The 17,580-nt window shown below is 40.0% G+C and overlaps 1 protein-coding gene across 4 annotated transcripts in view; it reads right to left on the bottom strand.

Annotated features, from left to right (window-relative positions):
* The window catches only part of LOC129734520 (zinc finger SWIM domain-containing protein 6-like), a 114,623-nt gene that overhangs the window by 18,551 nt on the left and 78,492 nt on the right, over positions 1-17,580 (bottom strand). For 3 of the 4 annotated variants that reach the window (XM_055698082.1, XM_055698083.1, XM_055698086.1), the window contains 4 exons: positions 5,699-5,878; positions 3,964-4,140; positions 3,540-3,686; positions 467-613 (listed from right to left, as the gene is read on the bottom strand). In XM_055698082.1, the coding sequence (XP_055554057.1) occupies positions 467-613; positions 3,540-3,686; positions 3,964-4,140; positions 5,699-5,878 (651 nt within the window). The remainder of the gene's footprint in view (positions 1-466; positions 614-3,539; positions 3,687-3,963; positions 4,141-5,698; positions 5,879-17,580) is intronic. The other variant, XM_055698085.1, reaches the window with a different exon arrangement.

Raw genomic sequence — 17,580 nt, 5'->3', positions numbered from 1 at the left:
TTGTACAGTGTTAATTCTTGGGGTTATTCAAAACCCAACTGGACACAGTCCTGGGCAACCTAGGTGGCCTTGCTCTGAGCAGAGCAGGTGGACTAGACGATCTCCAGAGGAGCCTTCCAACTTCAACAATTCTGTGATTTCCTGTAATTTCTCAAAGAGGACAGAGCAACGTATGTAGAGAGGGTTGCTGCTATAAAGTCTTGTTCATTTTTATTTCAAGCATGAAATATGGAATGGAATTGTCTTCAAGAATGAGTAACTGGTAATTTTTGAAGTGCTTTCATATAACTTATAACAAAATTTTATTTTAAACATTTTCTCTCCCTTGTGTTTTCTTAGGGAATGCAAATGTGAATTCTTATACTATAAAGACACTGGCTTCACAGCTAATTCAGAAGGGCAAGATAGAAAACCACCTCCAGTTACTGAAGACTTAGAGAAGATTTCTCCTTTTGCATGGCCTTACCTGTGAAGTCTGAGAATCCATGGAAGCTCTCATCATCCACTCTGCAGGCTTCCATCAGGCTAATGAAGAGGGTGCCAATTGGATCCAAAGGGTGTCCCACCCAACCTTCAAGATTTGTTATTGAGGTTACTCCTTTGTGGAGAAGTTCTGTGACAGAAAAGATGGAGGGAGGGAAAGAGAGCACACGTTAGCTCCTCAAAACAATTATAGAAGTAAAACTGATTAAAATGCTCTCAGTACAGAATTCAAAGTATTTCCAGTAGCTTCTGCTTAGAAGGAGAAAATAATATCTTTCAGGGTGAATTCATTGCCCTTTGTGAATATGTTAAAAGAGGAAAAAAAGAAAATGAACAGAAGTCAAACATTTTGAGCACTGGCAAAGTGCATTATGGGTAAAAAATTGAAACTGCAGTATCTTTTGAAATCTTACTTGATACTAGCAACTCTTCTGAAAATGTCTGCTGAAAAATTATAGCAACTATTTTTTGTAAAATATTCACAACCGTTTCTTCACTCAAAAGATGCAGTACCATTTTTACATTTTAAGTGAATCTGATGGGACTTAAATAAATTAAAATATTCTAAATCATTCCATTTTAATAAATAAAATATGAGCTTATCTTGCATCTAAATATTTATTGAAGTAATAAACTCAGGATGACAGCTCCTAAAAAAGAAGAAAAAAAAGGATAAAGTGTTTAAATGAGGTATACAAGAAAAAATTGTTCTTTAAGTGATTTTTTCTTCATTCTAAAGTTTCAGTCAACAAATACCTTCATGGATACTTTTTTCTGTAGCCCTCATCCATCAATCAGTTACAACATGAAAAAACTGTTCAGCACAATGAATTGAAGGAAGTGTGGCTGTGGTAACAGAGGTTAGAGATTCCCCAAATCCCTTTTTTTACTGAGAGTCTTATGGCAGTAGCTCCCTTTTGACTCCAACTCCCAACTTTTTTCTTCTAGACACATACACACGACTGAACTTTGAGAGATCAGATGCATTATGGGTGACCATTTAAAAATTGTATACAAGCCATTACAGATGCTGTTTCTCTGCCTATAAAACACTAACTTGTACCTGCCTCTGCTCGCTCTCGTTCAGAAAGTGCCAACTTTATGAGTAACCATATATATTATCACAAAGCTTTAAAAGCTTGCTTCTTATTCCTATTTAAATGTGTGGGGCTACAAAGTGAAACTCAGCCACACTGCTGAACTGAGTGTTCAGGAGGGTGGCTTTTTTTTAAGAATCAACTGATATGTAATACGAAAAACAAACAAGTAAATAATTGTCTTACTAACAAATAGCATGTGTTAAAGATGACAGGCAGAAGCATGTAATATTACCAAAAAGGATTAATATCAGAGACTTCTTACTGACTCACTCATATTCCATTTCATCTATTGTGTCTCCTTATGAGCTTCACTGGTGTCATGCCAAAGAAAGGCTTCAGTCTTCCATTCATATAGACATTTTACTTTAAATCACACAAGTGGTTCCACGGATGTCAGATCAGTCACACGAATGAAAGCTAAGTAGAAGCATGTGGTGGTTGCTGAACTGAAACTGTAGCTGCAGAGTTAATCTGCTTATAGAGAAGACCAGTGTATTTTGCAGTATTAAAAGAATGTTTTTTAAATTCCAAACATAAGAGAAAAAAAAACCCAAAAGCAGTGAGTAGCAATACAGAAATTACAAACTCCTTTGTTTTGGGGTAGGATGAATTGCATTTCATACACTCCATTTTTAGCATAATATTAGTTGACAACTATAGAAGCTGCTCACAGGGAAAGGAACTTAACAGAAGTATTGAATGTCTAGATACTGCATTAGCAACTGTGAATGAAAAGGAGCAGTACCATGACCAGCACGCTTGCAGCAGACCCTTACCCTTCACACCTATCAGCAGTACGTACACACATACACACACTGACATAGCCCCCTCCCTTCTTACCTCCCCGGTATGAGAAGCTGGAAAACATGCAAAGCTTTTAAAGGAGCATATGTTAAGGAAAGATATATTACACAATAAAAAGATTCAGAAAAATTCTCCTAAGTAATAATACAAAGTGCTTTTAAGTTTTGTTAAGATCTAGGATCCACAGTAGTGCTCAAAACTTCCTCCTTGGGTACTGTGAAATGGAGGTACATAGGAACTACTAGCTAATTTTTTTTTCAGTCAGGTGTCTACCTTGTCTTCAATTTCTAAATGATCATTTCTGGGAAGACACCTGCACATACACTTGACAAATTTACACACATGACTTCACACTAGTATTTTTGCTTACAATGCATGGGATACACATAGTTAAGTGTAGCAACAAAGAACTAAAATAAAATTTGAATGAAAGGTGTTCTTGTAGTAGCCAAGAATGTAATTCCAGGTTTTCCATGTGCATTCTTTAACCACAAAGTCATCCTTTTCTTCTTCCACTACCTCTTCAAACTTATGACAAAGTTCAGCACAGGATTATTTTTGGTAGAATGTTCCTTCAAAAAATAGGGGTAGTTCTCAGAGGAACACCACAGAACATTTTATAAAGCCAATGTTTCAAAAATCTCATTTCCAGTGATGTTTTAAGCATCATAAGAGACTTTTGGAACAAACTGCCACATTTCTGTAGTGCAGACTTTGCCTTGTTGTTACCTTCAATGTCAACTTTAGGCTTCCATCTCAGAAATATATAGCTCTGCTAAATTATATGTCAGAGGAAAAAAATATTTTAAATATCTGATGTGCCAAATGCAAAGCTCTGTTTAGAAGCCTATAAATTACACAGGATGAGTGTTTACACTGTGTAACCAAAACCCCTGATTGGGATAAAGGCCCCATCGTGTCAGATGTATTGCAGAAGGCAGAACAGAGCCCTTGCCCTGCAGAGCTCACAACCCAGCTTAAAAAAACTCTCCAACATCCAGAATGTGACATTACCACTATGATCATTTGGACTGAAGAGTTAATGTCATCTTTTTTGCTTTAGTTTCAAAAGCAGTTTTCTTATGCAAAGTTCCAGTCTGCTGTATTGTCACCTTGTCATGTCCTTTGCCCTTCTCTCTTCCCCACATTTACCTTTCTTCTGAGCCTGGAACATTTCCAGCTGTTTCTGCTGCTGCCTCCTTAGTGTATTAACAATAGCTATTGCTAGCCTCAGTGCTTCTCGTGAGTATCCATGAGATCGTAATGCGTCCACCCTCGCACAGGCTGTAGGAACATGTTCTAAAATGGAGAAAATAATTGAGGAATAGCAATGCTTCCATGTCTGCAATGGCCTGTTTTGCTAGGTTACTCAAAAGGGCTTTTTTGTTTCTTTGTTTTGTTTTTATAACTATGCAAGAGAGACTTAAATGACTACTACTGAGCCGGCATTTCAAGGGAGCCTCTGTTCTTTTTGCCAGGCTTTTCATTCATCTCCCCACCATCCCCCTCAAATAATGCCATAGAAACTGAACAAAGCAGCAAGTCATGGAAATGTCCTCCCAGTTTAGCCACTTACCATGCCAGAGGGGCCACCCATGAGAGTCAAAGACTGAGTTTTCAGTGTTGTCATGGTAACAGTAATTTGTATATAGGTCACTGCAGATAATGTGCTGTAAGTGGCTGTCCTGCCAGTGCAGATCGCACGCCTCTATGGCTCGAGTGAACACCGTCCGATGTGGCCTGTTTGATGAATCTGTCATTTTCACAAGTTCAGAAAGCTGCATCAGCTTTTACTCATTCATATGTGAATTAGTCATTCACAGTATTCTTGTCTTCTGCCTATTCACCAACTCCCAACTGACAGCATCCTGCCTTGCCCCTCCTCTGCAAGGAGCAGACTGCAGATGACATTTCACATTCTATTAGCCAACAGCTCAGATGAAGTGTGTGCCATTCACTTTGCATTCAGAGAGATCTACAAACCAGCACAGCTAATGCTAAATAGGACTTTGCAAAGGGAACAGTGAGAGATGAAGGACATTAAACAGCATGTACAGAACTCCCCTAAAAATCTAGAAAGTATATGGCACACAGCTACTCAAGCATCCCCAGCTTCTCTCCTTCTCAGACCCCAAGCTACTAGGATGAGGGACAGATAAACACCGCATGAAAGATTTTAGTTGTTCTTTTTGAGAAGTGACATTAACTTTCAACACTCGCATAATTTTTTGTCATAAACATATACAAATACTGCAAAGAAAGTGAGGTACTGAGGCCAAGGGACTGACATAATCCTTACTGGACATCTTCCTATGGCAAAAGCACTCTGTCAGCATGGCACTGTGTATATGAATGTTAAAATGCCATGCCAGAGTTGCCACTAGCCTGCCCAGGTTGGGCTGAACATCATGAGATCCAGAAACCAAAACACTTTTGCAGAAAGTTATATGTTGAATGAACTTCTGTCCCCAGATAGCTGCAAGATTTAAAAATGAATCAAGTCTATTACCTTCAGAGGTAACCTTCCAAGAAAAAAAACCAAGGAAAAACCCATCTAAGCCCGAATGTACCATCACTCACAAGCATTTAATATTATCATGATTATATAAAATATGTATCAAAATATTGAGGGTTTTGAAGATTATGTTTTTTTCCCCCAGTTAATATCCTGCATCTTCTTCAGTTATTAGCAAAGTAGCAACCTTTGCTTGAAGATGACTGGAGAAGGCTTGTCAGATTTGATAATCACATTTTAGATTAGAAAACATAATATTGAGTAAGAAGAGACACCTCCTCCAAGAAGGCAGTGTTGCCTCTGCACCCCCCCACCTGTCAATGCAGACTGCACAACACAGAGCACATCCCACAGATAGCTGCTTTAGTTTCTCACACACAGAGTTTAATGTAGTTACAACAGATCTCCCTTTAAGTAAGTATCAAAGGCTTTGTAACTGCAAACAAAATAAAAAATCCAAAGCCAGAAGGGATATAAGATTATAGTCAAGCAAAGAAACAACAAGCTTTTACATGACATACTTCAGATACATCCAATTTTCATGCAACAAGTATTTAGAAGGACTAAGACCTAACTAAACAAAAATACTTGCTTTGAAAACATTGCAGCCCCAGCACAAAAAGCCCCACTATTTATCCTCTCTGCAAGAATAGTATTAGTGAAAATAAATTTGGATGGTCAGTCCTCAACAAGAAAGTTGCTCATCCCAGGAAAGAGTGCTGAACTCTGCAAGGCTAGAGTATATAAGATAGAGGCTATATTATATATTGCAGTCGGTATATATATTTAGGCTCACCTTGGTTAGCATTTGCACCCTGAGGCAAAGCATTGGTTAAATTAGGCAGCTCGTTTCCATGGTTTCCATCTTCCCAGGGACAAACATCCACACTGTTCCATTTTTTCAGCTGTTTTAGCCAACTGGCCTTCTGCTCCAGCTTGCAGTGGGGATTTAAAACTATACACATCCACAGAGCACCTGATTTAAAAAAAACATTGCTAAATTAGGTTTTCTATTTAACATGCAGCAACCAATGACTAATTTGAAACTTTGTACGGTAACACTTTTTCTCCCCTTGAAGGCTACACACTGCTTGTTTCCCAGCTATGCCTAACACCAGGCAGACTGAATTCCTGATGCAGAATCTTAGAGCTGGTGTGGCCCATCTGAAGCAGTTGAAAGACTATATCAAGCCAACCTTCTCAATTAAAAGGCATTAAGTGGGTCTTTTGTATTAGAAAATCCATAGTTCACAATGTATGGCCCATCAGACAGGAACATCAGTCAAAAGCAAACAAGAATTCACAAAAAGTTACAGCAGGAAATTACCCAAGTTTTTCTTCGAAATTTTGTACCAGAAGCAAATGTTGTTTTCTACAAACAAGAACTATGTATCTTCCAGCTTCACATTACAGGAACCAAACAAGTGCATTAGTAAGACATGTATTTTGTAAACATATACTCCCACACACAAAACCCAGCAGAAGTACTGCTGATCATATAACTCATTCCCAAACACATTTGGACCTCAGAGATCCTGCAAACACTGGTTTTGTGCAGTCTAAAAGGAAAAACATATTTTTACTGTTACTACTTCAGTTATTTGGTTACAGTAGAAAATTTGTTTTACATTTTCTGTTTATGGAGCTTGAAGGGAAAGCTAATTTGCACTGACATTTCACATATATCGTCACCTTAGAACCTGCTCCCTGACATTATATAACAGGGCAGGCATAAATACATCAGGGTCTCTAGCAACAATTTTCAAATGGAAAGGTTTTCCTTTAAATCACCTGTCTCTTCATCAGCATGAACTTTGACAGAAGCATGAAGACATCTCAAAATATTGTTTAGCAACAGTTCATTTGCTCATTAAGAACATGCCTTATACACTAGAACAAATTTAAAGGATATGATTAAATTATGCAATCTTCATGACAGGCTGAAAAAAAATAAAAATAAAGAAAAAAAATGCAGCTGGTTCTTCCAAGATAATAGAATTCTCATATTCAAATATTCTTTTGCTAACTAAGAATGCAAAATGGATACTGAGAGCACAGGCCATCACATTACATTCATTCCTAAAGTAACTCAGTATGTCCGTATGCCACAGCACAGGAGCCAGTGGAAACAGAGCTTGACCGTTAAGGTTGCAAGTCCACTGCTATTCAGACCAACATGGAATGGGGAAGAGTAATATCAAAGAAATCTGAAAACCATAACAAAATAAGATATGGTAAAGTGCAGAACACCAGAGAGACACTACACTAATGCAAATTATTACTGCACAGTAGTTACATACAGTAGAGCACATCGTTTTGTTGGGTTTTTGTTTGTGAGGTTTTTGAGGTTTTGTTGATTGTGTTTTGGTTTTGTTGCTGTTTGTTTAAGTGTCCAAAACTTGCCATGGGAATGAATAAAGCCAATACTGTTTTTAAAAACTTTTTAAAAAATCAAATCATATGACTTTCGTTAGACATGCTCTTCAACACGCTTCACTCTGCAAAAAGAGTCAAATTATAGAATAGAATCATAGAATGGTTTAGGTTGGAAGGGACCTTTAAAGGTCATATAGTCCAACCCCCCTGCAATGAGCAGGGACATCTTCAACTAGATCAGGACAACCCCTACTCTCTCAGCCTGTCTTCATAGGGGAGGTGCTCCAGCCCTCTGATCATTTTTGTGGCCCTCCTCTGGACCTGCTCTAACAGGTCCATGTCTTTCCCATGCTGAGGGCTCCAGAGCTGGATGTACACAGTCCCCCAGGTGGGGTCTCATGAGAGCAGAGTAGAGGGGCAGAATCACATCCCTCGACCTGCTGGTCAAGCTTCTTTTGATGCAGCCCAGGATACGGTTGGCTTTCTGGGCTGTGAGTACACACTACTGGCTTATGTCCAGCTTTTCACCCACCCAGTACCCCCAAGTCCTTCTCAGCAGGGCTGCTCTAAATCCCTTCCATCTCTCAGCCTGTATTGATACTGGGCTGCCCCGGCCCAGGTGCAGGACCTTGCACTTGGCCTTGCTGAACCTCATGAGGTTCACATGGGCCCACTTCTAGAGCCTGTCTAGGTCCCTCTGAATGGCATTACAACTGGTTCTTATTATTAAGCATCAATGCATTCAGCACTGCCCAAGACAAAAGGACTATATTTCTTGCAATGTACAAAACAAAACAGAAGATGGGGCATATTGGAAAGCCTTGTAGAATGGTTATCTGGGGCTTGTTTATTTTCAAAATCAAGCATTACTTTAGGGTACTGAGGAGACACTGGTACCTCTCAGCTTCTGAAAAAAAAAAAAAAAAAAAAAAGACAAAAAAAGCCCGTTTAATACTTTGTAACCAGACTTCCAGTGTTTTCAGACTGAAGCAAAAGCAAAGTGGAATCTTATCCACAAGTGGTATTTCAATCATCCAGCAAGGCAGAATGCACACTACTGATTACACCATGCCCCTAACAAAATGAGTGGCTTTTTTTCCCCCCTTGCATCTCAGAAACACCACTGGAAGCAAAGGAATTCACTTGCCTTCTTCAGAAGCTCCACTATGCATGCAGTACACCTAAGAGGCAGGAAAGGGAAGAGATACCCCAAAGTACCAAAATCCTTTTAAAACTTCTTTGGTTTAATGAGGGAAACTATGTCAAGCATAATTACAGTGTTAGCAGCAATTGTCTCAGAAATCCATGCTAATTTTATGCAAATGAAGCACAAGGACAAGTGTATTTCTAATAAACCATACACAAACTACTTAAAATTTCAATAGATCAACTGCACCCTGCTCTGGGTGACTTCAGGGTGGGCTGTGTGCAATCTCGCCCAGCTTTCATTGCCGCTGGATTCCCTGCAGAAAGAGGAGTGAAAGACAAAACTCCCCCACTGAGAAGAGAAGGGAAGGGAACAGAAAAAGCCTCAGGCTCAGCTCTTGTAGAGCTACAAAGGCTACCATCTGGGAGAAGGAAGCATAATGCCAATGACCTCACACTCCTTAGCCTATTTGAGTTTCAAGTTTTTGTGTATATGTGTATGATCTCCCCCCCGAGTGTGTGCGTTTAACTGTATTCCTTTCTTCCTCCTCCTTCTCCCAAAGCACCTTCCCTCTCCCCTAATATCTGCTCCATTCTGGCTCTTTCAATTCACTGGTTTCTGTTCTGCTCTTAACACTGAAAAGTCTGTGGAAAATGTTCACTTTGTGCCCAGATTTTACCACATGCCAACTAGAAGGAGCCTGGAGGATATTCTTCCTATTTCACTCTGATGCTGCTCAGTGGAAGCCCTTATGAGCTGGCCCTCAAATGTCACCACCAACCTGAAAGCTTACAACTGCCTCAAGAGATTCTCTGTTTTCTGCCTAATGGCTCCTATATGGGGAAACTGCTGATCACACTTAATCCTTACTTTAGATAAGGCTTACGGAAAAATAAAGGGCATCTACTTGTAATTAATTTGTGGGGAACATATCTAAACCCATTTCTAGTGACTTTAGCCTGGAAACTGCTGTTCACAACAGCTTATATTCAAAAAAAGTTTCCAAAATACATTCCTGGCATTCTCAAGTAAGTTTACCTGTTTGACTAGATTTAATGATGTCACCAATGCCACCTGCAATATGAACAAATGTCTCATAAAATGGAAAAAAACCCACAAAAAAACCCAGAGAATGTGTTTGTGTTCATGTATTCTGTTTTTCTAACACAGATCGCTTTTTCCTGTCTCCCTTTCTCCAGGCACCAGATATCTTTTCATACTGGATCTCAGAAGGCTGACACATTCCCCCCTCCAAACTAAACTAAAAGTAAAGTTCTTATTTGGATCCCTTGATTGTGACCCATGTCTTTCCAATATGAAGCTCCTCACAGCACAGTAGCAAAATATCACAAACCAATATGCAAATTCCCCCCTCCCCCCCAAGATAACTGGAAGACAAGTCGTGCTCTGACTGCAATTTGATAAAGGGATTGAATTTTAGAACTGTCATATTGCAGTGAGGAATTGTCTAATTTGGTTTAACACTAGTCCTTTTGACGTGGATAAAGTCAACTTTGCCAAAATAGACCTTTGGTTCAAATAGCCCTCTTTTTGAAAATGCATGGTTGTCATTCATCTTTAGTGTGCCTCACATCACAAAGAAATAGGTTACGTTATTGCTTTAAACAATGCATGCATACCTGGTACATACAAATGGAACATCAGTACTTTTCTATTTCTCAGTAAACATCCGTATCTCTGAATTCATGAGGGAGAAAGGAACAGCATGCCTTTATACTGATTAGGATTTAAACATGCAAATTGAAAAACATTAAGTATTCACTCACTGTAAAAGTAGGTGTTGTAATAATTACACATTTTGTGTATGTATGTATTCATGAAGCCAAAGAAAGTGCAAGAAATGTATACAGACTCTCCCAAGAGATTAAGCATTGCTTGGTTTTCATAAATCCCATTATATTTTATTCTTGTCCCAGTAAATAGGAGGGAGGTGGTGGAAACAGCTTTAGTGGGGGCTAGGACACCGGGCATGACTGAAGATCCAGTGTATGATTCTGTTAGATTGTCTGATTACAGTCTTCCCAAGAAATTTGCTTTTCCTAGAAATATTATGCTATCTTGTCAGGGCTGCTACACAGCAGCACTAGTTTGGGCCAGTGTTTCCTCATTTAGAATATCTATGTACTTGGTGGCTGAAACTTGGTCTTTGCCATGGAATTTTACATTTAATATACTTAAGATCATTCCATTCATTTACAAAATTAAAATTTGCAAGAAATCCATATGTTTGATATGTCTTTGCTCTTCCCATTAATGCATGTCTCTTAAAAAAAACCCAAAACCCCCAAAAGCTACCAGATTAGTAACATCTGATTATTTCAAAGAAAGTGGAATCAAGTAATCCCTTTGTGCAACAGACAAATCAGCTTCAGCACTTGCTGCACACTTGCCACTGTGCCCCATTTGAGCATAATCAATTCTATTACAAAAGCATCATTTTCCAGCACTGGAAGTGCCAGAATAGTAACAATAATAGGAGATGAAACCTATGACCCCTTTAAAATAGAAGTGTCAGCAAAGGATTTTAAAGTGGTTTACATCTGGTTTTTAAACACATACACACTTTCACAGGGACAGTCACTTGGAAACCTCAAAGAAGGTAGTGCATATTTATTGTTTCTCAATAAGAAAGACAAGTGCCTTCAGAATGACTGGCAAAGCTACCTCACTCCTCCAGGAATGGAGAGATCTCCATTAGAACAAAGCATAATCAGAAGTCCCACTGGAGAATGATCCAATTAAACAGCTGATTTTATGGAACAGTTAAGATAGGTAAAGCACTTCAGTGCTGTTCTCTCCTTGATAAGAACCCCAAAGAAAAGTACTCTTGGCATTCAGTTGGATCCAAGTTGCAATTTTATTCATAAAAAGAATTCCCTAATGCACTCTGGTTTCTCTATGCAGCCTTCAGGAAAAAAAGGCTTGCTATGGGTGCTGTGCTTCTTGCAGAACAGAATGTTTAATTTTGCTTTAATTCATTCTATTACTGAATTAAACTTTGATGTATTGATCTTGTCAAGTGCTTCATGCTGATTGTATTGTGTATGATAGTATAATCACTTCCCATGCATTTAACACTAGCTGGCTGATTAATGCAACAGATTACATGCAGCACTGATGGCAAGAGGGAATCATTGCCCTTCTGCACATTAAACGATGAATATGAATTAGAAGGGGTGGAGGTGTAACCCAGGGACAAAAAAAGTGTCTAATTCCTTAAGTTTCCCTTTCTCTCTTACTGCATACCTCTGCTCCAAGGGATGAAGGCACACCTGTAGTCAGCTGAAAGGAAACAGGTATTTACATTTTTAAGATTTGTTGTGATTTAACCCCAGCTGGTAACTAAAGTACCACACAGCCACTAGCTCACTACCCTTACCTCCCCAGAGGGATGGGGAAGGGAACTGGGAAGGAATGTAAAACTCAAGGGCTGAGATAAGAACAATTTAATAACTGAAATAATATAAAATCAATAATAATAATAATAACACCTGGAATTGACTGCCCCAGGGGTGGAAACACAGTCCTACCATCTGCCATGGACTGATCCAGGCTGCACTGGAATAGGATGAGGCTCCAGAACACCTGCAATACATTGATGACATCATTGTATGGGGTAATACAGTAGAAATTTTTGAGAAAGGGAAGAAAATAGACCAAATCCCTCTGAAATACGGTTTTGCCATTAAACAAAGTAAGATCAAGGGACCTGCACGTGAAATCCAGGTTTTGGGAATAAAATGGCAAGATGGATATCGTGAGATCCCAATGGTTATGATCAACAAAATAACAGCAATGTCTCCACCAACTAATAAGAAAGAAGCACAGGCTTTCTTAGGTGTTGTGGGTTTCTGGAGAATGCACATTCCAAATTACAGTCCAATTTTTGGACCTCTCTATCAGGTGACCCAGAAGAAGAATGATTTCAAATGGGGCCCTGAGCAACGACAAGCCTTTGAACAAATTAAACAGGAGACAGTTCATTCAGCAGCCCTTGAGCCATTTTGGACTGGGTAAGATGTAAAATCTGTGCTCTACACCACAGCCAGGGAGAATGGCCCTACCTGGAACCTCTGGCAGAAAGCACCAGGGGAGACTTCAGGTAGACCCTTGGGCTTTTGGAGTTGGGGATACAGAGGACTGGAGGCCCCCTATACTCCAACTGAAAAAAAGATACTGGCAGCTTATGAAAGGATTCAAGCTGCTTTGGAAGTGATTGATATTGAGGCACAGCATCTTCTGGTGCCTTGGTTAATAGTGCTGGGCTGGATGTTTAAAGGGAGGGTCTCTACACATCATGCAACTGATGCCACATGGAGTAAGTGGGTCACACTGACCACACAATGAGCTTGAATAGGAAATCCCAGTCATCCAGAAATCTTGGAAGTGATCATGGACTGGCCAGAAGGAAAAGATTTCAGAATATCACCAGAGGAAGAAGTGACATGCTGAAGAGGCCCCACTGTATAATAAATTGTGAGAACATGAGAAGCAATATGCCTTGTTTACTGATGGGTCCTGCTGTTTTGTAGGAAAGCATCAGAGGTGGAAGGCGGCTGTATGGAGTCCCCTATGACAAGTTGCAGAAACTGCTGAAGGAGAAGGTGAATTGAGCCAGTTTGCAGAAGTGAAAGCTATCCAGCTGGCTTTAGACATTGCTGAAAGAGAAAGATGGCCAAAACTTTACCTCTAGACTGATTCATGGGTGGTGGCAAATGCCCTGTAGAGTTGTCTGCAGCAATGAAACAGAGTAATCGGTAACGCAGAGGTAAACCCATCTGGGGTGCCGCATTATGGCAAGATATCGCTGCCTGGGTAGAGAACTTGGTTGTAAAGGTACATCACGTAGATGCTCGTGGTCCCACGAATTGGGCCACTGAGGAACATCTAAATAACCAGCAGGTAGATCAAGCAGCCAAGATTGAAGTGGCTCAAGTAGATTTGGATTGGCAACATAAAGGTGAATTATTTATAACTCAGTGGGCCCATGACACTTCAGGCTATCAAGGAAGAGATGCAACATATAGATGGGCTCGAGATTGAGGGGTGGACTTAACCATGGACACTATAGCACAGGTAATCCATAAATGTGAAACGTGCTGCAATTAAGCAAGTCAAGCAGTTAAAGCCTCTCTGGTATGGAGGAAAATGGCTAAAAAATAAATATTGTGAGGCCTGGCAGACTGATTGTATCACACTCCCACAGACCCACCAAGGCAAGTGCCATGTGCTTACAATGGTGGAAACAACCACTGGATGGCTGGAAGCATACCCTGTGCCCCATGCCACTGCCCAGAACACTATCCTAGGCTTTAAAAGACAGGTCTTGTGGTGACATGGCACCCCAGAAGGAATTGAATCAGACAGTGGAACTCATTTGTGAAACAATCTCATAGACAATTGGGCCAAAGAGCATGGTGTTGAGTATGTATATCACATCCCCTATCATGCACCAACCTCTGGGAAAATTGAAGGATGTAACAGACTGTTAAAGACTATGCTGAAAGCAATGGGTGGTGGGGCCTTCAAACATTGGGATACACATTTAGCAAAGGCTACCTGGTTAGTCAAGACCAGAGGATCTACCAGCTGAGCTGTCCCTGTCCAATCAAAGATTTTGCGTACTGTAGAGGGGGATAAAGTTCCTGCAGTGCACCTTAAAAATATGCTTGGGAAAACAGTCTGGGTCATTCCTGCCTCAGGCAAAGGCAAACCCATTCATGGGATTGTTTTTGCTCAAGGGCCTGGGAGCACTTGATGGGTAATGTGGGAGGATGGGGAAGTTCAACGCGTGCCTCAAGGCGATTTGATTTTGGGTGAGAATAGCCAATGAATTGAGTTGTGTGATATTGATTGTTATATAATATTGTATACTGTCACTTCTATGTGCCTATTAGTGCACTGGGTGCCTTGTGGCACCCATCTCTACCGCTTTGGATTTGGAGATCTGAACCTGACTCCCCTCCAATTGCCTCACCAATGAAGAATGACTGTGGTGAAACCAGACCAGCGTAGCTGTAATAGAAACAGAACTGCCTTCAAGATGCAACAATCTAACACCTTTTACCATTTTCCCCACCTTAAAAGACTGTCATAACAGATGGAGCACAACATCATGGACTAAATGAAGTCAACAAACTTTTACAGGGATGGTCCATAGACTAAGGGAATGATATCTGTGTGTTTACATGAAAAGACAGGAAAGGCGATGATGTATTGGAAAATGTAGCATGACGTAAATGGTATGGAATAAGGGGTGGATACTGTCCTGGTTTTGGTTGGGTTGGAGTTAATTTTCTTCTTAGCAGCTGGTGCAGTGCTGTGTTTTGGATTTAGTGTGAGAATAGTGTTGATAACACACTGATGTTTTTAGTTGTTGCTGGGTAATGTTTATACTCAGTCAAGGACTTTTCAGTTTCTCAGGCCTTGCCAGTAAGGCGGTGGCTGGAGGGGCACAAGGAACCGGGAGGGGACACCACCAGGTCAGTTGACTCAAACTAACCAAAGAGGTATTCCATACCATAGAACATCATGCTCAGTATATAAAGGATATATGAGTATACTACCTAGGGCCAGAGGGATGGAGAGGAGAATCAGGAAGGAATGTAAAACTCGAAGGTTGAGATAAGAACAATTTAGTATTTGAAATAAAATACAATAAATACAAGAACAAAAATAATAATTATAACAATTATAATGGGAAGGAGGGAGAAGGGGAGAGGATTCACGACAAAGGAAGTGATTTCAGGACAAGGGAAGTGATTTTCCCCCTATACTCTGCACTGGTGAGGCTGCACCTTGAATACTGTGTTCAGTTTTGGGCCCCTCACTTCAAGAGGGATGTAGAGGTGCTGGAGCATGTCCAGAGAAAGGCAATGCAGCTGGTGAAGGGTCTAAAGAACAAGTCTTATGAGGAGCAGCTGAAGGAACTGGGGTTGTTTAGTGTGGAGGAGACTTGGGGGGGATCTTATTGCTCTCTACAACTACCTGAAAGGAGGCTGTAGGCAGATGGGGGTGGGTCTCTTCTCCCAGATAACTAGCAACAGGACAAGAAGAAATGGCCTCAAGTTGTACTAGGGGAGGTTTAGATTGGATATTAGGAAAAAAATTTTCACTGAAAGGGTTATCAAGCATTGGAACAGGCTGCCCAGAGAAGTGGTTGAGTTGCCATCCCTGGAGGTATTTAAAAAACACCTAGATGCGGTGCTTAGCAACATGGTTTAGCGATGGACTTGGCAGTCCTCGGTTAACAGTTGGACTTGATGATCTTAAAGGTCTTTTCCAACCTAAATGATTCTATGAACAAAATCCAAAGGAAAGGAAGAAAAGAAAACAAGTGATGCCCAATACAATCGCTCACCACCTGATGCCCAGCCAGTCCCTGAGCAGCAATTGGCAGGCCCTGGCCAACTCCCCCCAGTTTATATACTCAGCATGATGTTCTATGGTATGGAATATCCCTTTGGCTAGTTTGGGTCAGCTGACCTGGCTGTGTCCTCTCCTGGTTCCTTGTGCCCCTCCAGCTGCCGCCTTGCTGGCAAGGCCTGAGAAACTGAAAAGTCCTTGATTTATTATAAACATTACCCAGCAACAACTAAAAACATCAGTGTGTTATCAACACTATTCTCACACCAAATCCAGAACACAGCACTGCACCACCTAATAAGAAGAAAATTAACTCTAATCGAGCTGAAACTGGGACAAGATTCTATTCTAAGCTATCATCAACTACATGCTGTGATCTGTGTGTGTCAAGTAATGAAAAACTCCTGCTCCCATCTTCCTACATTTTAAACTTTTAGCACAATAGATAAAGAAAGTAACCAAGCACTTCTGTCTTTTTGCATGAGCCCATTGTTGTAGGCTATGCCTTTTTCAGTTTGTTTTAAAAACTGCTGCAACTTTGCAGACACTGCCATTTGACCAAAGGGTTTCATAGAAGAGAAATTTGCTTGAAAGGTGCAGCCTCCTACAGTATCATTGCCTGAGAATACAGTCTCCCTAAGAGAGCATTTAGGGATCTGTCACATGTCCATTAAATGTCCCTCTATGCACTTATAGTATCCTATAACCTATTCACCATAGCAAGGCATGGACTATTAGTCTACAAAGCTAGGGGAAAGTATAAAGCACCTGCAAATTAATCTCACCAATTAAGTTCCGTAATATCCACAAAACCATTCATTTGTTTAATAACAATCAATTGAAGGTAAAAACATTGCCAATACTAGCAAAATAGTACAAAAATACTCCCTTATGAATAAGATATGTAATGTGATTCTTCACACTTTTAAGTAGTTGCCAGCATTTACAGCTGTGAGCACAAAGTATTCCCTGCCCAAAAGAGAGACATTTCATCAAATATTTTAACTGGTAATACACTCTCAGCAGTCACAGTCTATTTTGAGAGACATTGACAATTTTCAGAATAAAAGTTAATGTGACTACTAACTATAAATACACTACCCTACCTCCATTTAAATCTATCGTAGTGATGAAGGAATTCCTCTCAGTTAATTTTCTTAATGCAAAACTGGAAAGTTTGAGAGGTTTGTCAAACAAAACAAGATATTAATGAAAGAAAGATATGAAAATACATCTCATTTTTTAAGAGTGGAACAAGTGCAAACACTCCCTTGTGTGGTGAGAAAGATAAGGAAAAAAAAGTATGATTGCACAACTATGTTCACAGAAGGTAAATAACCCACTATAAATGGCCGGAAGAACACATTCTGATTATCTAGTCTGAATTCCTTCATACTCTAAGATTTTATGAGTTACTTCAAGTCCAAAAGTGATAGTTGAGTTTTTACAAAAACCAGCATACTTCAATTTTTAAGATTTCCAATATGAGAATCTAGCACAGCTCCTGGTTAGCTGATCTACTGCCTGGCTACCATGACTGAAAATTCTAAGCTTATTTCAAGTTTTCTAGTTAAATTTGTCCAGCTCCAATTACAATATTCAACTACCTTTTGTTTGATTTGTAGAAGTGTCTTCACTATCAACTTTTTAGTCTATGTAGGCCTCTTAAATCATGAAGGAAACCATCCTCCTTTGTCTTGCATGACAGACCTGAGCAGACCGAGATTCTTGCATCTCTCACTTTAGATTACTTTTCCAATTTTTCAGTT

The sequence above is a fragment of the Falco cherrug genome, chromosome W (assembly GCF_023634085.1).
Source record: "Falco cherrug isolate bFalChe1 chromosome W, bFalChe1.pri, whole genome shotgun sequence".
Lineage (NCBI taxonomy): Eukaryota > Metazoa > Chordata > Aves > Falconiformes > Falconidae > Falco > Falco cherrug.
The sequence above is the reverse complement of the archived record's forward strand: the minus strand, read 5'-3'. Positions and strand labels throughout refer to the sequence as shown.